General features: G+C 45.2%; 1 protein-coding gene across 1 annotated transcript; it reads left to right on the forward strand.

Annotated features, from left to right (window-relative positions):
- Positions 1-27,566, forward strand: LOC117666978 (ubiquitin carboxyl-terminal hydrolase CYLD-like). Its single transcript, XM_060681786.2, has 15 exons — positions 1-668; positions 2,543-3,030; positions 3,861-4,139; positions 9,264-9,339; positions 9,939-10,135; positions 11,672-11,828; positions 13,036-13,171; positions 13,337-13,447; positions 14,025-14,116; positions 15,675-15,741; positions 18,318-18,450; positions 20,256-20,364; positions 22,064-22,182; positions 24,018-24,225; positions 25,383-27,566. The coding sequence occupies exons 1-15, from the start codon at positions 326-328 to the stop codon at positions 25,565-25,567; spliced, it is 2,700 nt and encodes an 899-aa protein (XP_060537769.2). The 5' UTR covers positions 1-325; the 3' UTR covers positions 25,568-27,566.
- Position 27,567: the final 1 nt, after the last annotated feature.

The following is a 27,567-nucleotide window of genomic DNA, read 5'->3' on the forward strand; positions in this document are numbered from 1 at the left end:
AATCCCTGGGTGGAGCCACGTGGGGGGTTTCCCCCGCCCCGCCCCCTTCGTCTGGCGCTTCCAATTGGCCAGACGTGAGCGTCTATCAAAGAAGGAGGGGTGGGAACAGAGAACTCTCCGTGTGCCCTCTTCTCCCCGCCTCCCTTCCATTCCCGTCGTTGATTGGGCGAGCTTTGGCGTCCATCAAGGGGAGTGGGCGGGAAAAGAGAACTCTCCGTCTGCCCTCTTCTCCCCTCCTCCCTTCTATGCCGTCGGTGATTGGGCGACCCCCTTGGCGGGGGGCGCTCTCCTTTGTCGTTACGGTTGCCGATTGGCCGGTCGCCGGATGACGTCACGCCCGTCGCCCGGCCGACTGAGGGGAGCGCCGTTTCCTCAGAGCTTCCCTCAGAAGCTTCTTCTCTTTCGGACTGACGGGCGAGCGGTGGCGGGGCTGAACCGGGCCGGCCTCTCGCTCCGTCCCCATCCCCTAGGAGAGCCCAGGAGACCCCCAGCCCAGTCCCTCGGACGGGTCGGACCCGGAGCTGCCGTTGCCCCGCCGCTGGGAGAAGGCCGAGACCGGGCGACGGAAGGCTGCGGGGAAGGCCCGGTGGCCGCTGAGGGGACCTCGACTGGTGTGGACTCCCCCAGCGTCGGTTACCTGCCTCCTTTGACTCCCGGCGGCCTCCGAGGTAGATTTTCTCCCTCACGATCCGTCGCTAACCCGGCCTTTCGGTTGCCCTCCGAGTCCTCGACTTACGACCACCGCGGAGCCCAGGGTTCATGTGGCCGAGCGAGTCGGTAGTTCAGTCAGCTCTGGCCCGCTTTATGGCTTTTTTTCTTGGCCCCGTTGTTAAGCGAATCATTGCGGTGGGTAAGTTAGGAACGCAGTCGTTAATGCGAATCTGGCTTCCCCCCCTCCCCCATGGACTTTGTTGGTCAGAAGGTCGCCCAAAAAAAAGGGGGGGGTCACATGAGCCCGGGACGCTGCGACCGTCATAAATATGAATCGGTTGTCAAGTATCCGAATGTAAATCACATGACCGTGGGGATGCTGCAATGGTCGTAAGTGTGAAAAATGGTCATAAGTCATTTTTTTCAGCGCCGTTGTGACTTCGGACGGTCACTAAGTCAAGGACCACCCATACGCCTGAAAAGTTAGTCTCTCACCAATGGCGTTAAGTAGATTTTTCTTCCAAATGATTTGTCCCTAAGCCCTGATGATGATACCTAGTTGGGTAAGGAAAGAGCTGAAAGAAAACAATCGAGGTCAGAGAGCACCAAGGACCCCACAGTTCAACCCTGAGCTATGGATACTCTCTTCAGTTGGTGACGGTTGGTTTCCATGGTCTCCTCAAGAGTTGTCTTCAACACCTTAATCCCAAAGTGTCAATAGGATAGTCTTCCTGTCCTGCTTCTTGACAACTTTCACTTTCAGATAGTCTTGGGAAATACCAAGGCTTGCAACAATGCTGGTCTTCTGAAATAGACATCTCAGTAACAAATATCTTTTCCCAAGTCCCAAAGGTGCTTTTTCAAGACATTTCACTTCTCATCCAGAAGAATCTCTCTCTCCCTCTCCTCCCTCCCTCTCATTCTCCCCTCCCTCCCTCCCTCCCTCCCTCTATTTCCCCCTCCTTCTCTCCTTCCCCCCTCTCTCCCCCTCTCTCCCCTTCCTCTCTCCCGTTCTCTCCCTCTCTCCCTCTCATTCTAACCCTTCCCTCCTCCCCCTCCCTCCCCTCCCTCCCTCTCTCCCCCTCCCTCTCTCCCTCCCTCATTCTCCCCCTCCCTCTCACCCCCTCCCTCCCGTTCTCTCCCTCTCGTTCTAACCCCTCCCTCCTCCCTCTCCCTCCCTCTCATTCTATTCCCTCCCTCCCACTCTCTCCCCCTCCCTCTCTTCCTTCCCTCTCCCTCCCTCCCTCTCTCCCCCTCTCCTCCCTCCCTCTCTGTCTCTCTCTCACACACACATACTAGGTGATCACAAGACCCCTGGAGGCTACACCTATCATAAATATGACAGTTGCCAAGCATCCGAGTTTTAATCACATGACTATGGGGCTATAGCAACAGTTTTAATTGTGAAAAATGGTTATAAGTCCCTTTTTCAGTATTGTTGTAACCTTGGTCACTAGATGAACTGTTGTATGTCAAGGACTACCTGTATACATACGTGTTGTTGTCTGCATGTCACCGCAATCGCTTGGATGTTGACATCTGCTGTACAGAATGCCACTACGCTGCTCCTATTGTCATTCCAGGTATAACTGTATTGCATAGCAAATCTAGTTGACTTGTAAACTTTTTGGGACATCTCTACCATGCCATCAAAACAGGTCCTAGAAGATTTCTTTATTACCATTGTCCTGTGAAGGTGGTTTGGATGGCTTTCAAACGATTTTCATCATCCTCACTCTAAATAAATAACTGATCCTTAGAGATCAAGGGTGCACATGCTGGCTTATCTTCTCTGGCAGTTTCAGTTTCAGTGCATATTTGGATGAGGCTATTTTTGTATCTGAAAAAAGTAAATTTGATCAGAGACTGATCGCACATTTGTTTATTTTAGGACGGAAGAATTCGAAAATGGACACCCCCGTCTCACACTCTTCTTACCAGTCTTCCCAATTGGACAGAAACATGTATTATATCTTGACTGAAAACTTCCATTATGGCAGCAAGCTTTTCCATGCAGGGAGTATGTGTTATCTGAAAGAACAGATATACCTGCAGCACATTAGCAGAACGTCTACTCGCATGTGGCGGTTTATCATGGAACAGGATGGTTCCGTGGCTACTGTGGACGTGGAAAGCCTGCAGCCGGTGAATGAGAAGATGGCTGACTTCCTTCTGGCCATTGGCAACGCTCAGGAACGCTTGAACTGTTTTCTAGACAGGCAGGTTCTAGAAGCTGCCATGATGGCTGAACTAGGTCAGCAGGTCTTGGTGGATCTGGATGATCAATTTTTCCCCGCTACCATCCGCTATATTGGGAAACTTCACAAGAGCCCTTTACCATCAGGGGTCTATCCAATTTACTTTGGAGTGGAATTGCAGGTAAGACGGATTTAAAAAAGGGGCTCTTATTTTTGTGCCGGACTGTGACAGAGTACAGGTAGTGCTCGACTTACGACAGTTCATTTAGTGACCGTTTAAAGTTACAGCGCAACACTGAAAAATGTGACATAGGACCGTTTTTCACAGTTAGGACCTTTGCAGCATCCCCATGGTCCTGTGATCAAAATTCACCTGCTTGGCAACTGACTCATACTTATGACGGTTGCACTGTCCCACGGTCACTTGACCCCCTTTTGTGACCTTCTGACATGCAAAGTCAGTGGGGAAGACAGATTCACTTAACAATCGTGTGACTCACTTATCAACTGCAGGGATTCTCTTAACAACTGTGGCAAGTAAGGTCGTAACATGGGGCAAAACTCACTTAACAAATGAAATGTTGGGCTCAATTGGGGTTGTAAGTCGAGGACTACATGTAGTCAGTTTACACCTGTTGTATGCAGATCTGTTTTCTGATCACTGGTTTATAAGGTGAGTTTTTAATATAGAATTTTTTTTTCGTTTGGAAGGATGGGAATTTAAAATAGAGATAGTCCTCGACTTACAACAATTTGTTTAGTGAAATACCGAATTAGTGCAATGCACCCAGAAAAATTCAACTCTGCCCCAAATCTAAGAGATATTATCTTCTTGGGGAAAGAGTTTTGACTTGCTTTAACCCTAGCCAGATATGCAGATATGTGGATATGCTGAGGAATTCTGGTAGTTGAAGTCCACAAATCTTAAAAGCTGCCAAGGTTGGGCACCCCTGGGCTAAGGCTGTGCTGTGGAGGCCCCTCAATCATGACCTCTGTCTGCTACTTCTCCAGGGTGATGGTGAAGGCAGAGGCCGCTGTGCTGGCAGCGACCATGGGGCAGAATACTTCAAGTGTAAACCCAAGTGCGGCCTTTTCCTGCCATTCAACAAGCTGCAGTTTCTGCCAGCGTCAGAGACCAACCAGATGGAGGAGAAAAGGCAGAACGCTGATGGGATCGTGCCGGTGAAAATGGGTGACCCCGTCGGTTTTTATTTAGATGATGCCTTCACACGAGGGATAGTCCTGGAAGTGTATCAGAAGGGAAATAAGTGGATGGTGAAAGTATGTCCGGTAAGGAGGTCTCCAAGAGAAAATTAATTCCTGAAATTTATTTGTCGGTTTTATTTGCTTTTTTTCTCTCGTCTCAAAGGTGCTTTTCAAAAGGCAACTGGACTTTTCTTTTTCTTTTTGAAAATGTTTTGCTTCTCATACAAGAAACTTCCTCAGTTCAGTTCTTCAGTTCTTGGATGAGAAGCAAAACGTTTTCAAAGAAGAAAAAAAAACGAAGTCCAATTGCCTTTTGGAAAAACACCTTTGGGAAAATGTCTGCAAGTAGCAGACAAGCTCAGTGAGCACCAAGGACTCCACAGAAAAGTGTCACCAATTAATTTGGTCTGTGAATTAGCTTTTGGCTTCCCACTTGTGAAAATGATGTATTCTCAGTGCTCAAGGCAGCTCCTTTGATTTCAAGCTCACCTTTGTTTCGGAGTCCTTGGTGTGGGGTTTGCTCTATATTTAAATAGAGTAGCCCCCCTGCCTTGGTGGGGGGTATGGTTGTTCCTAAGGAATTCCTGGAAGTTTAGCATACAGACAAACCATCCATCAATAGACCCACAGAAATAAACCTTATTTGCACACCATTCAAAACCGATGATGAAAAAGCTAAGAAGGAAGCAAGCAACTAACATCCAGATAAGCAGGGATTAATACCAGACAGACAATTCTAGCAGAAAACAATATCCTAATCAAGGAATTATCAAGTAGAAAACCATTTCCCCACCAACATTGCCAGTATAGGCAACTGAATATAAGCCGCCTTGGGTCTTCGGAGAAAGGCAGCATACAAGTTAAACAAATAAATAAAAGAGCAAACCCCACATTCACCAGCACTGATGATGTTACCTATCTGAGTAATGAAACGTCTGCAAATAAACAACCACACTTAATCTTTACTTTAAAAAATAAGAATAAGAATAATTTTATTTCTATACCGCCTTTCTCCCGAAGGACTCAGGGCGGTGTACAGCCTATTAAAAGCACAAGACAAACATCAATTAAAATAATTTAAAATTATTAAATAATTCGGCTCAATTTAAAACCCCAGAAATTTAAAACACCCAATTTAAAATTATTATGTTGATAGCCCGGCCTGGCGGTACAACAGGGTCTTGAGTGCACAGCGAAATACCCGGAGGTCAGAGATCTTACGCACTTCCGGGGGCAGTTCGTTCCACAGGGCTGGGGCTCCCACAGAGAAGGCCCTCCCCCTGGGTGTCGCCAGCCGACATAACTTGGCCGATGGCACCCTGAGGAGACCCTCTCTGTGGGAGTGAACTTGTCGGTGGGAGGCTATTGGTGGCAGAAGTCGGTCTCGAAGGTACCCGGGTCCTATGCCATGGAGTGCTTTAAAGGTGATGACCAAGACCTTGAATCGCACCCAGAAGACCACTGGGAGCCAGTGCAGCTTGCGCAGGAGGGGTGTCACGTGGGCACAGCGAGTTGCGCCCATAACCACCCGCGCGGCCGCATTCTGGACCAGCTGGAGCCTCTGAGTGCTCTTCAAGGGGAGCCCCATGTAGAGAGCATTACAGTAGTCCATACGCGAGGTAACTAGGGCATGAGTGACCATGTGCAAGGCGTCCCGGTCCAGAAAGGGCTGCAACTGACGAATCAGGCAAACCTGATAAAAGGCCCCCCCTGGCCACGGCTGTCATATGCTCTTCAAAAGACAGCCATGCGTCCAGGAGGACACCCAGATTGCGAGCTCTCTCTGTGGGGGGCAGCAATTCACCCCCAATAGTCAGCGATGGCACCAGCTGACTATATCAGGAAAACCAAAAACCAGTTGCCTTTTGAAAAGCACTTTTGGGACAGCCATGACCTGGATAATTGAGAATCTCCATCAACATGACACTTATTTCTATCCTTTGTTATTTTCATGAATAATTTAAGATGATGGAACATACCTAATACTCTTTCCTCCTTCTCTTTTCCCCACAACAACAACTCTGTGAGGTGCATTTGGCAGAGAGAAGGTCCAAATGTCAATACTTCCATGTTAAAGGATGGGACAGCGGCTTAGGTGGTCCCTTCACGTGGCATCTTTTAACTGGGGAAGTAGAATGACATTCTAAATGGGCAACTTGACTGAACTAATCTTTTGCTTCGCCAGTGAAATACTTGGCTGACTATTGTAGAGGATCAGGGCCTCTGCTTGAAGCTCCAGAAAGCTGCTTCATCAGCCTTAGAACATAGAACATAGAATAATTATCAGGTGCAAGGAATTGGGAGATAGAGTTAGGTCCAAAATTAATAGAAGTTTATTTCATGCTACCTCTAAACAAGAATCCGGATTACTAACAGCCAAGGCAAATTGGCAATAGATAAGGTTTAAGGTTTAAGGTTTATTTGGATTTATATACCGCTCTTCTCCCGAAGGACTCAGGGCGGTGAACAGCCAAGATAAAACACATACAATATAAAGTTTAAAAAACAATTTAAAACATACTAAACAAATAAGAGTCAACAGAATTCAAGGAGGGCCTGACTTAGATCTCTTGTGGGCAGGAAGGGACTCTAAACTGATGACGTGTTTGATCTCTCCCTCCCTCCCTCGGGCTCGGCCTGGTCATCTCCTACAATAATAGGATTGGAAGGGACCTTGGAGGTCTTCTAGACCAGTCCCCTGCTCAAGCAGGAGATCCTATACCATATCAGACAAATGGCTGTCCAGTCTCTTCCTGAAAGCCTTGAGTGATGGAGCACCCACAATTTCTAAAAGGCAAGCCATTTCACTAGCTGATTGTTCTCACTGTCAGAAAATTTCTCCTTGGGTCTAGGTAGGATCTCTCTTTAATTATTTTCCACCCTTTACTTCTCTTGTCCTGCCCTCAAATGCTTTGGAGAATAAGATGACTCCCTCTTCTCTGTGATAGCCCCTCAAGTGCTGGAAGGCTGCTATCATATCGCCCTTTGTGATAGGATAAAGTGATGCAAAACAGCCTCTTCTGTATTGGCTGGATTGCTGAGAATTGGGGGAGCTGTAGTCCTAACAAAATTTGGGGGAGTTGTCCTGATTGTAAGCCACCCAGAGTCACTGAGTGAGTGGCCATACAAATCCTCTAAACAAACACGCACACACATTGAGCTGGCTGCATTGTAGGAGGTTGGGGTCCATAGGATTCTTTCTGTTCATATCTTTTGTGACTCACCTGGAGAACAGATGGCGCTGTGAATAGTTACCAGCAATAATGGCCTTCTTATTTTGAGAGAGACAAATGTGACACAGTGCTCTCTTTCAGAAAATCTCCACTTCCTTAAACCCATTTGTTTCTTTGCTTCTTAGATGGGAAAAGAAATAAAGTTTTGTAAAAGCTTGTAATACTTGCTTTGAGGAAGGTAGAAGGAAATTGGAAACTAATTAGCTTGCGGGAGTCCGATGTCTCTGCAGGGGATATACGCTACCAGTGCAAAACATGAATGCTTACAATAAAACATAAAAGTTAAGTCACCACGGAAATGAGATCTTTGAGGAAAGCTGCTGGAGTGACCAGAAAAGATAAAATCAGGAATGAGATCAAAAGAGAAAGAATAGGCATAGAACCAATCTTAAACTCATATCGAAAACAGCAAATAAAGTGTCTTGCTCACCTGGAGAGAAAGGTCTTGGGATTCCATACTTTACAAGGCATATAAAAAAGAAGAGAAAGTTAAAGAACATGAGGAAGACCCAGTCAGATGCCTATTTAAGAGCAGAAAGAAATAGAACAGAATAGTCATTGCTGAATGATAGGAGGAAAGCATTTGTTAAGTGAACTCAAGAGCATGGTAGAAAACGCCTGTTTTCCTCATCACAGCAGACTCAATTTGTAAAACGGTATAGACAGTTCTTTGTGTATTGGGGCATCCTTTTACTTTTTATAAGGATACGGTCATAGATAGATAGAGATGAAGTTGCCCGGGGTTGCCAGATTTCCTGAGATTCTCACCATCTGATCCCTGAGAACATTGGCAAAGAAACATTGGTATTTCTTGGGGATTGCTGATTAAGTGAGGGGTTTCTGTAAATGCGATTGAGGGGCTCCACTTGTGTGTTGCCAATTAACGTTCTGCAGTGTTCTTCAAAATGTTATTTATTGATTGATTTACTTATTACTTATTACTGTCTGTTCATCCATCCATCCCTATCTATCTATTTGTCTGTCTGTCTGTCTATCTAGTTTGCCTATCTCACTTTCCAAGTGACTCTGGGTGGTTTACAGATAAGTTACCACCAATCTTTTCATAAGATTAGGTTCTCAGCAGCTGTTGTTAGCACCCTCGTGAACTGAGTGTGGCACCTAATAATTCCCCTGGATTTTTTGTTATGTACAGGACTTTGGTCTCTGCATACGTACTTGCCTTTTTCTGAAAGGAAACCTTTTTCCTTCAACTAATACTATTTTAAAATTAGAGAGTTATCTTAAATCACCTACATATAGTTATCTTAAATTACCTACAAATAAAATACAGAGGCAGGTGTTATCCAAACTCCCTTTAGGGTAAAGAGAACTTCATTTCTCATAAGTACAGGATGATCTGATTTTACTATTCCATACTACTACTTTACTACATAATATACTGCATAGAAAAATGCCTTCCTGACAGCTGACATTTTAAAACCAATTCTCTGGAGTTGGACAAAGATTGGGCTGAAACTCTCATTGTATTTTGCCCTTGGCTAAATTGATTTGGAATCCAATTATGTAAGGAAGACAACAGATTGCCTGCATTTTTTCTAGTGTAAATTCATCAACATGAATTTGCCTGTGGATATTCTCAATCATCCAGGTCATGATTGTCCCAAGGGTGCTTTTCCCAAAAGGTAATTAGACCGTCTTGTTTATTTTCTTTTGAAAACATTTTGCTTTTCATCCAAGAAGCTTCTTCAGTTTTGAGAAGCCAACCCCCCCCCCCCCAAGAAAGTCTAATTGCCTTTTGAGAAAAAAACACATTTGGGACATCAAAACGAACTATTTATCAAATTTACTTCTCATCTTGCAGTTCAGAAGACTCTGGGCAGGTGAACGATGTTTTTGTAGAATTCCAACACCTGTTATATGTCGGAAAAAAGGAGGAGACTCACTCCATCCACAACCATCCCTCATGCTTAGATCCTAAAATCCAGTTAAGTCGTCTTTCTTTCTTTTATTTTAGGAGGAAGAGGGCTCAGCAGACGTTTTCCGAGACATCCCTCTGGATTCGGTGGTGAAGGAGGAGCTGCTCTCCTTAGGTAAATGGCTTTCTGGACAGCCTGGAGTTTTTATTATCCTGATTTTGGGAGGGTGACTGAAAAACAAGTATACAGGTGGTCCTCAAGTTACAACCATTTGTTTAATGAATGTTCAAAGGTACAACAGCACTGAAAAAAGTGATTTATGACCATTTTTCATACTTAAGACCTTCGTAGCATCCCCACGATCGTGTGATCAAAATTCAGGTGCTCGGCAATAGACTTATGACCACTGCTGTGTCCCTAGGTCACGCAATCCTCTTTTCCAACTTTCTGACGAGCAAAATCAATGGGAAAGCCAGATTCACTTAATAACCTTATTACTAACTTATCAACTGCAGCAATTCACTTAACAATCGGAGCAAGGAAGGTCGTAAGATGAGGCAAAACTCACTTAGCAAATGCCTCACAATAACAGAAATTTGGGGCTCAATGGTGGTCATAAGTCGAGGACCACCTGTAGTCAAATATACCGGAACAGAATGTGACACCTTGTCTTATATGAGCTTTTAGCAATGAGGAAAGCAAAACATCAAATCAGAATGAAAGGGTTCAGCAGAAATAAATAGACAGCCCTGGCTTTTCTGTGTTTGATACAGACCAGGATTCTGGGCTCCAGGAATATTTCAAGCGTAAGAGAAGCGAAAGCGCAGAGAATTTGGAAGACAAGACGGGCTCTCTGGATGTCAACTCTGTGGTCCAGATCAACTTAGACAAGGGGCAGGCTGTGACAGGGACTATCCGTTGGATTGGCTGCCTGCCTAACACCCAACAAAGGGTGGCTGGAATTGAGCTGGTAAGCACCCATCCTTTGTACTGTGTCCCTGTGCGCTTCTCTCTCTCTCTCTCTCTCTCTCTCTCTCTGATGTGAACTTTTCAGCTTTTAGACAGATCAGGACGCAGAGCACTGAGCTATGCCTGCAGAATAGAAACTGCATTCATCCCCAGCAGCTGGGTCCCCCTGGTGCCAGAGCCTCTGAAGATGGAATGGATCGTTGCTCCCATTGGATTCTCTCCGTTAATCTTTCCGGAGCCAGCAAGCATTTGAAGTCTGCTGATCAAAGGTCCCAGTGGGAAGGTTTGGCCCAATTCTTTGGCTTCCTCTTGCCCAGGAGATGATAATGAGGGAGCTTCCATTATTTATTGTGCCTTCAGTACGTGTGTTTGTGTGTATGTGTATACCCAAAAATAAGACACTGTCTTATATTTTTTTGAACCTTGAAATAAGCACTTGGCCTTATTTTCGGGGAGGTCTTATTATTTTGGGGCGCGTGGAGCAAGATGGGGCTCCTCTTGCCATCTTACCTGATTTCCAGCTCTGTGTTTAAATATTTTCAGGGAGGGCTTATTTTCGGGGGGAGACTTATTTTAGCGCATTCGCTCAAAAGCCCAATTGGGTTTATTATCAGGGGATGTCTTATTTTGGGGGAAATAGGGTATGTATACATATATATACACACACACACGCACGGTGTTTCTCCGAAAATAAGGCCCAGCCTTATTTTCTTTTAGGCCCCAAAATAAACACTAGATTGGTGCCGCCATCACGAGCCGAGGTAGGGGGTGGGGCAGGGCAGGGCTGTCACTATAACATGGCGCCTCCTGTGTGAAAAAGTAAGACAAAGCGGGCAGGGTGTGGGAAAATGTCCATCCAGAAAAAAGAAAACAGAAAGGCAGAAAGAGCTGGGTGAAAAATCACACCCTTCTGGAGAGAAGCCAAAGTTTCGATCCCGCTTCTGGGGTGGATAGACTCAAGGCACAATAAATAATGCAAGCTCCCTCATTATCACCTCTTGGGTAAGAGGAAGCCACACGGCAACCTTATATAATATAATATATAATACATACATACATACATACATACGTATAATTATATAATTATGTATATAATGTGTGTGTGTGTGTAAAAAAAGTTCTTATTGAAATTATCAAATGCAGGTAATCCTCAATTTACAGTAGATACAATGGCACTGAAATAAGTGACCACTTCTCACACGACTATTGCAGCATCCCCATGGTCACGTGATCAAAATTCGGACATTTGGCAATTGAGGCAGATTTCTGACAGTCGCAGAGTCCCAGGGTCACGTCATCTCTTTTTGCGACCTTCTGACCAGCAAAGTCAATGGGGAAGCCATGTTCACTTAACAAATGTGTTATTAACTGAACAACTGCAGCAATTCACTTAACCACCTGTGGCAAGAAAGGTCGTAAAAGAGGGGGGGGGGAACTCACTAAACAAATGTCTCGCTTCGCAACAGAAATTTTGAGCACAATTGTGGTCGCAAGTCGAGGACTACCTGTAATAGGGACCTGTAATCCTCCCTGACAGGATGAAGAGAACAACGGTCTTTCCGACGGAGAGTGGCATGGTGTGCGCTACTTTACCTGTCCTCCCCATCGGGCCCTTTTTGTGCGGCTGGAGTCGTGCCAACCAGATTCGCGTTTCCAGGGAAACAAGTGCCTGTTTCAGGAGCCCTCTGAATTCAGTAAGTCCCTTCCCTGCAGCGGCCGGATGTTGAGCCCATAGAATCCTCAATGGGCATCGGTTTGAGCCCTTGGTCAGGGCAAGAAAATGAGGATATACGTTTATTTATTTATTTATAACTAATTCAAGGCAACAAACATACCTAGCACTGCTGCTTCCTCCTGTTTCCCTCCCAACGACAGCCCTATGAGGTGGGCTAGGCTGAGAGAGAGGGACTGGCCCAAAGTTCCCCAGCCTAGTTTCACGCCTAACGTGGAACTAGAACTCACCGTCTCCTGGTGATTGACCCAAAGTCACCCAGTCGGCTTTCATGCCTAAGATGGGACTAGAACCTAGACTAGGTTTGTCACACAGTCAGTCAGATGTTTAGATTCGGTTTGGTGTTTTTGGGGCCCTTCCGAAGGACCTGGGATAGGCAGAGGTTGTTGTCTGATGATGTTCAAGGTCTCGTTGCTGGCAATTGACTGGTGGAGATTTTGTCAGTGTATTAATATTTAAGATTTAATCTTCAGTTTGATTCCAGTCTGAGACTGGTAAAAACTTAACAGATCAAGTCTTAATCAAGGACCTAAGAGTTGTTAAGGTAAGCAGTTCTGAATAAGGTGGTTTTTTGCAAAGGTCTGACGAGTTCAAAATGTCCATGTATCTAGGCAGTTTTTTGGGGATTGCTCCAAGGGCTCTTGTTACTATTGGTACAACCATTTATTTCTTCCTCCACAATTGCCCGACTTCAATTTGCAGATTGCGATATTTCGTTATTTTTCTAGCTGTTTCTCTTCAATTCCTGCATCACCTGGTGTAGCAATATCAATGAACCACATATTTTTTTTCTCCATAATAGCCATGTCAGTGTGTTGTGGGCCAGAAGTCGGTCTGTCTGGATCCGAAAGTCCCACAGGATCTTGACTTGCTCATTTTCAAGAACTTTGTTAACAACTACTACTACTACTACTACTACTACTACTACTTCTTCTTCTTCTTCTTCTTCTTCTTCTTCTTCTTCTTCTTCTTCTTCTTCTTCTTCTTCTTCTTCTTCTTCTTCTTCTTCTCCTTCTCCTTCTCCTTCTCCTTCTCCTCCTCCTCCTCCTCCTCCTCCTCCTCCTCCTCCTCCTCCTCCTCCTCCTCCTCCTCATTATTATTATTATTATTATTATTATTATTATTATTATTATTATTAATTTTCAACAGAGAATCCTGCTCTGTTTCAGGTGAGGCGGACAGCCTGTCTGTTCTGAGCAACTCCCCACCCCTGAGAGACCAGGTGGCTGTGAATGTCCTCCGAGGGCGGATGAGAGGGATCCAAGGCCACTGTAACTCCTGCTACATGGACGCTGCCCTATTCAGGTTGGCAGCCCTACCGAGCTTCCTTCACCCTGCAGGTGAAGGTACCGCCTTTGGGACTGCTTGTTGATAGCTTTGCTTTCCCTCCCCTCCGTCTCCTTCTCCCTAAATCTCTCTGTCCTCTACCCTGACGCGTTTGACTGACTGGCACATTTTCTCTCGCTACAGTCTCTTCTCCTGCACCTCGGTGTTGGATTCCATGCTGTATAAGCCCCCTCTCCCTGCTGATGGGCGCATTCAAGAGATCCTCCGGGACAAGATCGTCAACCCTCTGAGGCAGTAAGTGGCTCTCTGGATCCTCTGATCAGTTGCTTCAGAAACCCTCTGATGGACAGGGGACTGGAGGCTCAAACGTGTGTGAAGAACGGTTGCAGGAACTGGGCATGGCTAGTCTAGTGCAAAGAAGGACTAGGGGAGACATGATAGCAGTCTTCCAATATCTCAGGGGCTGCCCCTAGAAGAGGGAGTCAAGCTATTCTCCAAAGTACCTGAGGGTAGGACAAGAAGCTCCAGCCAAAAACACCTATTTGGAGAAAAATAGTGCAAAATACATCATAAAATGAGATCGGCCACTTGGGTGTCTTGATTCATGACCGTCACAATGGGAATTCCAGGCTCCATTACGGTCGTAAGTCAAGAACTGTCTGTAGCAGTTGGACCAGGCATGGCATGGATTTTAGTGGCCTGAATTGAAGCCATGACGTAGCTGCAGGTTTCTTTTCCTTCACCTTTCAGAAGTAGAATAAATTGAATGCAAAGGACTGGGATTTGGAGACCTGGTGTGCAGATAGTGGCCGCCAGCATTTAGTTTTCGATTGTGTCTTGAAATTTTCCTTTTTGCCTGGGTCTTAAACAGGACCGGCTTTGTCGCTGCCAAAAATGTGATGGATCTTCGGTATCAGCTGACAGAAAAGGGACAGTCTTCCAGTTTTGCTACTTCGGAAAAAGGTGCCTGCCTTCCTTCCTTCCTTCCTTCCTTCCTTCCTTCCTTCCTTCCTTCCTTCCTTCCTTCCTCTCTCTCTCTCTCTCTCTTGATTTGAAATTGTGAGATTCTGATTTCAAAATTGGGGGAATGAAGGTGGCTGCTGTGATTTTCATGGGAGGGATGGGGCAGGAGGCAGAGATTATCGAGTAGATTCCCATGCTGAGCAGTGGTTTGATGATCTGTCTTTTATCTTTTATGTGTAACAATTTTATTAGTTTATGCTATAGCATTCAATGAAAATACAAAAGTAAATAATAGGAAAGATCGGGAAGGAAAAAGGGAAGAGAAAAGTGAAGGAAAGAAAAGGAAAAAGTAAGAAAAGGCATTGACTTCCGACTCCCTTCGGTGCAGTAGAATAAGGCATTAATATCAAACCTCAACTTTTTAACTTTTAAATAATAGTATAAACTAGCCATTTCTATAAGAACAGACTTATCGAATTGATAAAACCGAAAATCAAAGTTTCATTTTTTTTCACACCTCAAGCACAAAGTCTACAAATGGTTTCCAAGTAGAAATAAACAATGATCGAATGAACTAGAACTGGCTGGACTGTGCCAAATCAGAGAGCACCTCTTTCTTGGAGAAAAGGCAAAATAAGTTTTAAAAATTCTCTTAGTTAATTCCGTGCAGCGCTACAGAGCATGAAATTAAGAGCCTTAGAACAGTTAGAACAATCAACCAGTGGAAGGGCTTCTCTCCAGCTGTTATGGGTGCTCCATCACTGGCAATTTTTAAGAAGAGATTGGAGAGCCATTTGTCTGGAATAGTGTAGGGTCCTGCTTAAGTGGAGGTTGGACTAGAAGACCTCCAAGGTCCCTTCCAACTCTGTTATTCTGTGTGTTGATTGGTCAATTGCTAGTAAATTATTAAAGGCTGGCTGTGGCAGGAACTGATGACTCTCAGCCTGGACAAGGCATTCCAGAAACAGAGGAGGGATTAAACCCCATCCGTTCCCAGCGGCCAGAATTTCTTTCCTATAGTATGTATTATTTTATAGGGTTTACACCCAATTTAATCCTTAGATCTTTACAAAAACCTGGGGAAGAGGATGAAAAGACAGGACAAAGAAATATTTAAAATCTTATCAAAGAGTGAGCCAACCTAGAACTAAGGAGAAATTTCCTGACACAGAGAACAATTAAACAGTGGAATGGCAATTCCAGACGTTGTGAGGGCTCCATCTCTGGAGACTTTCAAGAAGAGATTGGGCACCCATTTGTCTGGAATGGCATAGGGTCTCCTGCCTGAGCAGGGGGTTGGACTAGAAGACCTCCAAGGTCCCTCCCAACTCTGCTATTCTGCCTTCCTATGATCCTTTCTTTTGTGATTAAATTACCACTTGGCGATCTTATCTGGCTAGCAGAGCATAAGGGAGATTCTGTGGGGCGAGTGCTTATTCGGAGAAGGATTTGTGCTTGTGGCTGCAGCAGCCTTTGTTCTCCGTGGAGGGTGGGAGCAAGGGGGGTTTGTGTGTCACATGGCCCTGCATCTGACCTAGGGTGCCCTCTGCTCTTTCAGACCCCGAAGAGTTTTTGAATCTGATCATGCATCGCATTCTTGGACTGGAGCCACTCTTGAAACTGCAGTGAGTCTATCACACCACCCTTCCATCCTCACTTGGGTTATCCTGAAGGGGGAAAAAAATAACGTTGGAAGGGACTCCGTGACCTTTGAGATATGGACTAGTGGTAACCAGTGACTTGGTAAGAGAGGCCTCTCTAGCAGGGGTGAAATGCTACCGGTTCAGGCAGGATCACCCGAACCGGTAGTAAAAAATGCTACGGGTTCGCCGAACCGGTAGTAAAAACAGCTCAGCTATTTGTCGGGACTTTTTTTTTTTTTTACTTTTTAAGCATTTTTTTACTACCTATTCGCCTGAACTGGTAGTTAAAAAATGCTTTAAAAAGTTAAAAGAAGGTTCCCAAGATCACAGCTGTGCCGCACGATCGTCGGGACCTTTTTTAAAAACTGTTTTAAAGCATTTTTTTACTACCGGTTCAGGTGAATAGGTAGTAAAAAAGTGCTTTAAAAAAAGAAAAAAAAAAAAGGTTCCGATGATCGCACGGCACAGCTGTGGTTGTTGGAACCTTTTTTTTTTACTTTTTTAAAGAATTTTTTTACTACCTATTCACCAGAACCGGTAGTTAAAAGATGCTTTTAAAAAGTTTTTTAAAAAACTTCCCAAGATCGCGTGCCACAGCTGATTCCCCCCTGCTGTTCTACTTACCTCCCCAAGCCTACTTTTGGTGCGAACTGCACATGCACGCCCTTAGTGCGCGCTTGGTGCGCATATGCGGCCAGCGAGGCAGTAGCAAACCGGTTCAGATTTCACCACTGCTCTCTAGGCAAGGGAGAAGTAGATGGGAGTTGGAAGAAGGCCCCAACCAGGCCTGGTCCGTGCTGGAAAAGGGCTTATAAAGGCAGCCGGTCAGACCTGCCTCGGCTTGAATTCCTCTAAGTAGAAACCAAGTGTGGAATAGCTGACACAGGCCTCAGAAGTCTCAGGGAGCTGCCTCTTCTGCAAGCAGGAAATTGACCACCAGAAATGACCACTTCCACCAACACTGACGAGGCCAGTCACTAGTATACAAAATGAGAGCCAGCCCCACTTCCGTCCACCACTGATGGTGTTGCCTAGTTGGGTAATAAAATGTCTGCAAGGAAACACTCAAGCTCCGAGAGTGCAAAGGACCCCATAGTCTTCCTCCCCCTCCCCCTCTTAATAAACCTGTCAGAGAAGGATATTGGATTATCTGAAAACAGTCTGGCCAAAGTTTGATTTTTCATCTCCACCTCCACCTCCACCACCTCCTTCTCTTTCTCCTTGCAGACACAGCTGGTCATTTGCACCCTTTCTGAGGGTCGTTGAGGCCACCTGGAGGTTTATCCTGTGTCCAGGTGGCCTCAAGGACCCTCTAAAAAGGATGCAAAAGACCAGCTGTCTGCAAGGAGTATCAATCCCTCCATTCCCCACCATCCAGTCAGAGCTGAAGAAGCTTCTTTGATGAGAACTTGAGAAGCGAAACGTCTTCAAAAGAAAAACCAGAAAGTCCAGTTGCCTCTTGAAAAAAAAAGCACCTTTGGGACAACCAGGACTTGGATGATGGAGAATCTCCACAGACACTTGTGAATTTATCTTCTGACTTTCCAGTGTGACCTATTGGTGATAACTTGAAACCTCAAGGAGCAGAGAAATAAACTGAAACTTGGAAGTTCAGGTTTTCCTGCGTGCCATTTTGGAAAGAGATCGGGGGTAGATAAACCCCACGCTGGCTCAGGAGGGAGGAAGTATCTTCTCTGGGTTGCACTCCAGAGGTGAAATGTAAAATTTGTTACTACCGGTTCTGTGGGCGTGGCTTGGTGGGGGTGGTGGTAATGTGACTGGGTGGAAATGGCCAACTTTTTTTTTATTTTAACTTTTCAAAGCATTTTTTCTGCAAATGCAAAAAGATGCTTTGAAAAGCCTCTGCCCATCAGGAACACAGCTGGGATCGTCAGAGCCTTTTCAAAGCATTTTTTTAACCACCTTTTCCGCTGAAGAGGTTGCAGAAAAAAATGCTTTAAAAGTCTCTCTGATGATCCCAGCTGAGTTGCCTGATTGGTTTAAAAAATGCTTTGAAAAGTCTCTCTGATCAGGCAACTCAGCTGGGATCATCAGAGAGACTTTTAAAGCATTTTTTTCTGCAACCTCTTCTGGGGACCACCTCTTCCCTGGAAGAGGTTGCAGAAAAAAATGCTTTGAAAAGCCTCTGACATTCCAGCTGAGCTGCGCGATCATCAGAAGCTTTTTTTTTTACTTTTAAAAGCATTTTTTTCGGCGGAAGAAGTCGAAAAAATGCTTTTAAAAATAATTTTAAAAAAGCCTCTGGTGATCGTGCGGCTCAGCTGGGCATGGTGGGGGGGTGCGGGGGCGCAGGGATTTTTGCTACCGGTTCTCCGAACCACCTGCTGCCATCGCTACCGGATTGGGCGATCCGGTCCAAACCAGGAGCATTTCACTCCTGTTGCACTCCCACCACGGCTAGTGCTTCTTGGTTGAACAAGGAAAGTGTGTGGAGGCTGCAGCTTATCTCTGCGTAGTTGAAACTTCCAGATTTCCTTTGGTTCCTTTTTCGGGGTTGGACCAGAGTCGGTGGCTCACCAGAGTGCTTCTGATTTCAGGTCCGGAAGGTTGAAAGAACAGGAATGTTACTGTTACCAGATATTCATGGACAAGCAGGAGAATTTGGTGGTACCCAACGTTCAGCAGCTGCTAGAGCATTCCTTCCTCACCTCGGACCTCAAGCTAGTGGAGGTGAGTTCTTCCTCCTCCTCCTCTTCCTCCTCCTCCTCTTCCTCCTCCTCCTCCTCCTCCTCTTTCATAAGTGCTGCCCCCCCCTCCCCCAAGCAGCATGGTCTTGAGAGCTTGTGGCTGGCTTTCTTCTTGCTACATGCAAGGACTTGGGAGTTGCATTCAGTAAAACCTGGAGCAGTGTTTTCAACTTCGGCCTCTTATTATTTATTTATTTGATTTTTATACCGCCCTTCTCCAGCAGGACTCAGGGCGGTGAGGATGGGTGGACTTTAATTCCCAGAATTCCCCAGGCACAGTTAAGAAACTGCCTTGAGGAGTGGCCTCAAGAGGGGGGCCTGGGCCTGGGCTTGGTCTGGCCAAGGTCTCAGATTCCGGGCCAGGCCTAGAAGAACCTTCTCTCTGGAAACTTTGACACAAGTCACGGCCAATGAGCAAAAACTGGACCAGGATTCCCTGCGCTCAGTCGTTCAGTCCCTGGTCATCTCACAACTGGACTACCGTAATGCACTCCGCATGGGGCTACCCTTGAAGAGCATTCGGAAGCTACAACTGGTGCAGACTGCAGCAGCGCAGGTAGTTTTGGAGCCCCCAAGAATGGCCCCTGGGACACCACTGCTCTGCGAGGTGCATTGGTTACCAGTCTGCTTCCAGGTGCAATTCAAGGTGAAGCCCCTCATGGCAGGGATGCAGGTTACCTGAGGGACCGTCTCACCCCACTGGGATTGACGTGTATCACCCGTGCCAGCAGAGGCAGCATGCTGTGGCTCCAGGAGTCACAGGAGCAGGGGTCCAGAAGCAGGGCCTTCTCCGCTGTGGCTCCTGCCCTCTGGAACATCTTGCCCCCAATGTGAGGTTGGCCCCAACCCTCCTAAGAGGCTTTTAAGGCCCCTGGCTCTGCTGATTGGCCTGGAATCCTGATGGGGGGGGGCACTTCATCCTGGAGTTGTTTAGCGGATTAAGAGACGATTCCATCCCCACTTCGTTGCCTATTGCTTCCCTCTTTAACCCTCTTTGTTAATCTCAATATTAATATGTACTGTTTTAATGCTTTATATTGTCCTTTTTATCTTCTTGTAAGCTTCCCAGGATTTCCTGGTGGTGACATGGATGGCCTAGAAATTTAAGAGAGAGAGAGAGAGAGACGGAGAGAGGGGGGGAGGGGGGGAGAAAGAGGGAAGAAAGAGAGAGAGAGAGAAAGAAAGAAAAAAGAAAGAAAGAAAGAAAAGAGAAAGGAAGGGAAGGAAGGAAGTAAGAGAAAGAGAAAGGGAGGGAAGGAAGGAAGGGAAGGAGGGAGAGAGGAAGGAAGAAAGAGAAAGAGAAAGGGAGGGAAGGAAGGAAGGGAAGGAGGGAGAGAGGAAGGAAGAAAGAGAAAGGAAAGAAAGAGAAAGAAAGGAAGAAAGAAAGAGAAAGAAAGAGAAAGAAAAAAAAGAAAGAAGAAAGAAAGAAAGAAAGAAAGAAAGAGAAAGGAGGAAGGGAGGGAAGGAAGGAAGGAAGCAAAAGAAAGGGAGGGAGGGAAGGAAGGAAGGGAAGGAGGGAGGGAGAGAGGAAGGAAGGAAGGAAGGAAGGAAGGAAGGAAGGAAGAAAGAAAGAAAGAGAAAGAAAGAAAGAGAAAGAAAGAAAGAAAGAGCTTTGTAGGCAGAGCTAAGAAGAGACAGATCTACCTGGGTGGCCTGTGGGAAAGAGCAGGGCCACATGCTGGGGATGAACTTGGCAGAAGCTGAACTGGTGCCCACGGGCCCTCCACCCTCTGTGGGGGCTGCTGATCTCCAGACGGCTCCATTCCCATCTGCGTTTCTCCCCTCCAGATCCCGTCCTGCTTTATTCTCCAAATGCCTCGTTTTGGGAAGGAGTACAAAATGTTCAGCAAAATCATCCCTTCCTTGGAGCTGGATATCACTGATCTGCTGCTGGACAGTAAGTCCTCTGGGATGGGGGATGGGGGGGGAGAAGGGCATAAAATGCTCAATAAACCATCTCCCCGTTTTGAATTTTGAAACCCACCACTGATGTGTATAGCCACAAGGAGTAAGGCCCCAGCTGCAAGCTGGGCAGTTGCTGAGCCCCTGAAATCCAGTCACACGACTGAAGAGGGAAGGGGTGGAACTTTGGAATCGGGTCAGAACTGTCCGGTATCCATGGGTCATGAAACATGCACAGTGTCAGGTAACAGGAAATCATCATTAGAACTGTTGTGTTGACTTCTGAACTCCCTTTGGTGCAGTAAAATAAAATAATTGGGTGTGTGTGGGAGGGTATTTTTATTATTTTTACTTTTTATTATTTTTATTTTCTTTCATTGTGTTTTTATTATCCGTAAGCCACCTAGAGTCACTGTTAGTGAGTAGGCAGCTATTTAAATTATCTTAGATAGATAGATAGATCGATAAATATAGATAGATAGATAGATAGATAGATAGATAGATAGATAGATAGATAGATAGATAGATAGAGATTGATAGATGAGACAGAGAGATAAAAGTACCAATCCTTTTTACTTTTACATAATAATATAAACTAGCCATTTCTATAACAAAAAACCTATCTAATCAGTAAAACCCAAAATCAAAGTTTCATTTTTTTCCACCTCGAGCACAAAGTCCAGAAGCGGTTTCCAAGAAGAAACAAAAGTAATTGTGTGGGTTTTTTTTCTTTAATCAAAGCAGTCAATTTAGTCATCTCTGCTAACTCCATCAACTTTTGCAGCCATTCATCCATTTTGGGAATCAAAGTATCTTTCCATTTTTGTACTTTTTTCCTTTCCTTTTCCTTTCCTTTTCCCCCTTTTCCTACACTTTCTCTTCCCTCCCCTACTATTTTCTTTGGTATTGTTGTGACACTGGCTGCCAGCTGCACTGGCTCCCAGTGGTCTTCCGGGTGCGATTCAAGGTGTTGGTTACCACCTTTAAAGCGCTCCATGGCATAGGACCCGGGTACCTTCGAGACCGTCTTCTGCCACCAATAGCCTCCCACCGACCAGTCCGCTCCCACAGAGAGGGTCTCCTCAGGGTGCCATCAGCCAAGTTATGTCGGCTGGCGACACCCAGGGGGAGGGCCTTTTCTGTGGGAGCCCCAGCCCTGTGGAATGAACTGCCCCCGGAAATACGCAAGATCTCCGACCTCCGAGTGTTTCGTTGCGCACTGAAGACCCTGTTGTTCCGCCAGGCAGGGCTATCAACTTAATAATTTTAATTGGGGTATTTTAAATGTTTGGGGTTTTAAATCGGCCAAATCTATGTAATTATTTTAATTTTTAATTATTGTTGTGTGTTGTGTTTTTAAATTGGCTGTACACCGCCCTGAGTCCTTCGGGAGAAGGGCGGTATAGAAATAAAATTATTTATTTATTTATTTATTTATTTATATTATAAACTAATAAAAAAAAAATACCCTGTATCATTAGAATGGTTGCCACAATGAGGGCAGGCCTCTGGTCTGAAAGGAAATTTTCTGAGGTCTCCCTTTCTGTAGGATTTAGGCTTTGGATCAGGGAGATGCTTTGCTTCTGACCGGGGCAGCCAAGAGGCCTCCGGGTTCCTGGGGTCTGTCTGGTCTCTTGTGAATTGTAGGGAACGGATGAAAGTTGCAGGGGCTGATGGTTGCATTCACACTTCAGGTCCCCGGGAGTGCTTTGTCTGCGGAGATATCGCCACTCTGGAGTGCTCGGCATGCTTCAGAGACAAGATGTTCGCTGGCACGGGGCTGAAGCAGTTTTGTGACTCGTGTTGCAGTCAGGTGTGTGTTTTTTTTTTGCTTTTTCTTTTTATAAAGTTTTTGTTTTTATTTTTCATAAACACATTTACATGTACAGTCCTTTCCATCATTTTTCATTCATCTTTTCTTTTAACTTTCATTTTTAATTTTTACTTTTTCAGGGCTGCTCTTTTACCCTTTATCTTTACTCCAACCTTTCTTCTTCTCCTCCTCTTCTCTTCCTTCCTCTTTCTCCTCCTTCGTTCCTCCTCTCCTTCTCTTTCCTACTTCCCCTTCCCTTCCCCCACTCCTCTCTTCTTCCCCCTTCTAACCTTCTCCGCTACTCCTCTTTTCCCTCCCTTTTCTTCCTTTCCTTTTCCCTTTCTTGTTTCTCCTTTCCTCTTCTCTCCTCTCTTCTCCCTTCCCCTCTCTCCTGTTGTTTCCCTTTTCAGTTCAATCTAAAGTGGTATTCGAGCAGCCCCGATTTCCTAATCATCTTAATTCTCATTTCAATTTCTTAATTCAATTATTATTTATTTTTATTTCATCATTTGCGTACATTTTTATAATATCTCACTTTTTTCCCTTTTACCCCTCCCCCCCTTTCTCCTTTTACTTGACATCATCTGGGTATCTATTTTTCTAATTGTTTTCTCCCATCTATTCTCTATCTATTTTATCTCTGTGTCCTTATTCATGTTTCTTTTCTAACCAATCATAAAATTTATCCCCTGTCTTGAAATACATCGACTCCTCTTTATCTTTTATTCTCAGTGTTAATCTATTCATTTCTGCACATTCTAAAATTTTCTTTATAATTTCTCCTTCCAACGGAATTTTATCTGCTTTCCAGTTTTGTGCAAATACAATTCTCAATACCATTCAAGCGTGGGAACTGTGAAGGCCATTCAGGAAGCTTTATCTTTCTTTCTTGCAATTATTCTGTGGTTGATTTGAAGACAGATGTTGGAGGGCTGTCTTGTTAAGATAAATCAATTGCATTTCAGCTTCAGTTTATTCAGGCCCAGATCAAATGATATCAGATCAAATGATAGTTTCCACTATCCCAAGAGCTTTCTTTTAATATGTACATTTAATATACAGGCAGTCCTCGACTTACAACAGTTCATTGAGTGACCATTCGAAGTTGAAAAAAATGACTTACGACCATTATTCACACTTGTGGCCATTGCAGCATCCCCAGGGTCATGTGATTTACATGTGGATGCTTGACAACTGGTTCACATTTATGACGGTCGCGGTGTCCCAGGGTCACATGACCCCCTTTTGCGATCTTCTGACGAGCAAAGTCAGTGGGGAAGTTGTTAACAACTGTAGTGATTCACTTAACAAATATGGCAAGGAAAGTTGTAAAATGGGGCAAAACTCATTTAACAAATGTCTCACTTAGCGACATAAATTCGGGCTCAGTTGTGGTTGTAAATCAAGGATGACCTGCATATTACCAATACATGCTATTGCTCTCTTTTCCTTTAACTAATTCACCTCTTTCCTCCTTCACCTCCAGCAAAATTGTTTTGTTTTCCACTCTTCTTTTAAAGTGGTGTCCAGTTAATTATTCAATTAGTCGAAGGCAAATAGGCTCATTTTATTTCATTCCAGCCATCACCATAAATTTCCTGAAAATTGGTATGAAGACTTTATCCAATGTATATGGGTGTTACGGACCTCCCCTCTTTACAAACCTTCCTTTTTTTAGGTGTCTCGGAGATTTCATTCTCCACCTCCATCTCACAAGCAACCAGAGTGTTTTGTTCAAGGGAAGCTCTGTGTGTGTGTGTAAGTAAATCCTGTGTTCCTAATATCAAGGTCTCCTGCCTGAGAAACCTCACCAGTTCCCCCTCGCTCACTTTCAGGCTCACTCCCATTATCAGCGAAGAGGCCATCAGATGACCAAACTGCGCGTCCCCAAGGAATTCGCTCGGGACAGGGTGCGGGTGCCCCGGGAGAAACTGGAGCTCTTTGCCGTTCTCTGCATTGAGACCAGCCATTACGTTTCCTTCGTGAAATACGGGCCGGAGGAAGAGAACTGGATGTTCTTTGACAGCATGGCAGACCGACACGGTGAGCCATTCATTCGTTCGTTCGTTCGTTCGTTCATTCCCTGCCTTTATTTGTAAGTAATGCAAAACAGCAAACATATTTAATATTTTTTCCCCACCAATTTTCCCCGTAGCAACAATCCTATGAGGTGGGTTGGGCTGAGAGAATCACCCAACCAGCTTTCATCTCTAAGGCGGGATTAGAACTCACCATCTCCCAGTGATTGGTACAAAGTCAGCCAGTTGGCTTCCATGTCCAAGGCAGGACTAGAACTCACGGCCTCCCAGTGATTGGCTCAAAGTCACCCAGCTGGCTTTCATGCCTAAAACGGGACTAGAACTCTCAGTCTCCTGGTGATTCACCCAAAGTCACCCAGCTGGCTTTCATGCCTGAGATGGAAGTAGAACTCACTGTCTTCTGGTAATTGGCCCAAAATCACTGGCCAACTTTGATGCTTAAGGTGGATCTAGAATTCATCATCTCCCTGTGATTGGCCCAAAATCATCCAGTTGGCTTTCATGCCTGACAGGGCTAGAATTTTCTGTCTCCCAGTGACTGGGCCACAGTCACCCAGGCGGCTTATATGCCTAAAATAGGACTAGAATTCCCTGACTGCTGCTTGTAGCCTGGTGCATTCACCACTAAACCAAATGTTCCTTCTGCTTCCTTGGGGGGCTTGGGGGAGCAGATGTTCAGCTCCAAACACTGGGGTGCCTGAGGGCTTTGTGGGGATCTCTGGAAAGTGATCCCCCTCTTTCCCAGGCAAGCCAAAACGTCTGACCCTCCAATCCGTCTGTCAGGTTTCGAGGTCGTCTCAAATAAATTGCATTTCAAACAAAGTCTTTGAAGAAAACTTCCCATTTATTAAGCACAACATTCTCCCTCCGACTCATCGAAGCCAACACTGACTTCCAGACCCAAAACCCTCCCTTTCCGTTCCCCATTCCCCTGCACTCATTGGCCATCTTCCAAGTCACTCTACCCCCTAATCTACTGCTCCAGCTCAAAGGAATTTCCCTCTTCCCATCCCATCTCCTAGGGGATATTATCTCCAGGGAAAATAAGTAGGTGAAAAGTCAAATGTCCCTTTCCAGATGCCTCCACTTCTTCTTATGTCAGCACTAGAGTAAATGCAGCTTGAAGTGCTGACACCGTCTCTCTCTCCCTCCTCCACTCAGGTGACGAGAACGGCTACAACATCCCCACGGTGACTCTGTGCCCGGAGGTTGCCAAATACCTGGAGATGCCCGTGTCCTCCTTGGCCATGGAGCAGCCCCGGGACATGGAAGGAGTCGCCAAGCGCCTCTTTTGCGACGCCTACATGTACATGTACCAGAGCAAGAAGATGGCCCTTTACAAATGACGCCCACGCCGGAGGCCCCCGGCTTCGTGTCCCCAGAAGAACGAACCTCCAGGCCTTTCCTGCAGCTCTTCTCTCCTGCTCTGCTGCTCACAGTGCTCCTTCTCAGGGACTAGAAGGCAGTCCTGCCAGCCAGAAGCCCCTGCGGTCGAGACTCCCCCAACCCCGCATCGATCCGCAGGGTAGGAACATGGTTGGTAGAAGAGTGTGATCGACATACCTCACTTCTCACTCCACTGAGCTGTGGCTTGTAAACTTCGGACTGATGTGCCCTGCCTCTTCCATGGACCACAGCTAGCAACACAGAAGCTGAAGGTCAGATTGGGGGTGGGGGGGGAGGAAGACTGTGTGGGCTGTAATCCTGGAAGCAGGAAACCCCCAGCCCCATTTCCGGCCTGATCTGATTCCACAGAATCCGGTGAGAATTCCTCTTCCTGAACCGACTAATGGGCATTTGTGGACAAGGAATGCTCACAAACTCTGCCCTGACTTTGTCTAGGAATCCTAAGCGACCAAAATATCTGTGACTCTTTGCACATGGCCATTTTTAATGGTCCCAGGGCACCCATTATGGCGCCCACCCTTTAAAAAATGACATTTTTTAAGATTAGGGGCTCCAGGCTGAAGTTTCATGATGGCGCCTCAGGTTGCACCTTCAGCGATCCAAGGGATATGGGATATGGAATATGGTTGATTGGGATATTACCCCAATCAACCTCCCATTTATTGTTTTAGTTTTTCCATTTTTGATGCGGCCGTACTGTGTACAATCAGCTCCCATCCAAAGTAAAGAGGGCAGCAACTTTGGGGTTCAGCTTAAATTGGGCCTCAGGTTTAATTTAAATGAATTATTATTTTAATAATTTAAATCTCACAAAGTGCCCCAGCATTACATTCAGAAAAATATCTAGTGAGCCTTCGGCTCCTTAGCTAATTTCTATTTTCTGATGCAAACAGATACATCCCTGGATTTGCCTATGAAAATTCCAAGATATATAAATGACTTTTCCTACCGTAAGTCCTATATATTTTTTCCTGTAGGCTGTTCTCTTTTATCAGCTCATCTAATTCTAATTTCCATCTCTAAGTGCCAAGGTTATGAAAGGTTCTTCTTGAAGCATCAGCTACGAAAATCCTTCAACTGAACACTTGTAAGGCTGTCTTGCTCAGTTATGTGTGATTTGCACACTCATTCCCCTGACTGATCCTCATTTCCCATCCACCCCCAAACAAAATAGCTTTCTTACTTTCTGTCCTCGTAAATACTATGAAATAAAGCTTGCAAGGAGCAGGGGAAAAAGTGCCTTATCTACATGGCCAGGTGTATAAATTTTAGCTCTTTAGCTGGATGCACTTTTCTTTCCTCTCTGATAAGATACTGTAATACAATACGTTGTCGCTGAAATTTCTCGCACTTCAGCTTCAGATCAGCACTTCCAATTACGGCACTTTTCAAAACAAGGCTGCCTCTTGGGGGAGAAAATAATACTTGATAGTAATACTTGGTATAGATGTCGGAGATCCGTCTCGCTAAACAGATCTCGGCACACTGGCAAGTTAATTACTGCAATAAAGAGGTGGCATTTATGCTGCAGCTACCTTGATTTTATTTTGGTTGTGGGCCAGGTTCGGTTTGTTTGCTTAGAATAATTTTTTAAAAATATTGTAAATGTGTAGTTTTTGTAAGTTATGTTGGTTTGATCCAGGAGCATCCAAACTTGGCAATTTTTAAGACTTGTGGACTTCCAACTTCCCAGAATGGCTGGCTGGGGAATTCTGGGAATTGAAGTCCAAAAGTCTTAAAGTTGCCAAAGTTGGATGCCCCTGGAATATTCAATGCTTTTTGCCCTTTCAAAGAAAAACCACATGCTGAATTGTATTCTCTCTCTCTTTTCAATCTGTAGCCCTTCTTTGCTTTCATCTCAGGAAAAAAAAAAGAACTTTTTGTATATGTAATGTCTCTTAAAAAATGTCTTCCAATAGAGCCTTATTTTTAACTTGAC

This window comes from Pantherophis guttatus, chromosome 3 (genome assembly GCF_059756535.1).
Source record: "Pantherophis guttatus breed Tessera chromosome 3, ASM5975653v1, whole genome shotgun sequence".
Lineage (NCBI taxonomy): Eukaryota > Metazoa > Chordata > Lepidosauria > Squamata > Colubridae > Pantherophis > Pantherophis guttatus.

Coding starts and splice junctions, on each gene's coding strand:
- LOC117666978 (XM_060681786.2), top strand. CDS start 326: ATGACGTCACGCCCGTCGCCCGGCCGACTGAGGGGAGCGCCGTTTCCT. Junction 3,031..3,860: donor ACTTTGGAGTGGAATTGCAG/GTAAGACGGATT, acceptor CTACTTCTCCAG/GGTGATGGTGAAGGCAGAGG. Junction 24,226..25,382: donor CAGCATGGCAGACCGACACG/GTGAGCCATTCA, acceptor TCCTCCACTCAG/GTGACGAGAACGGCTACAAC.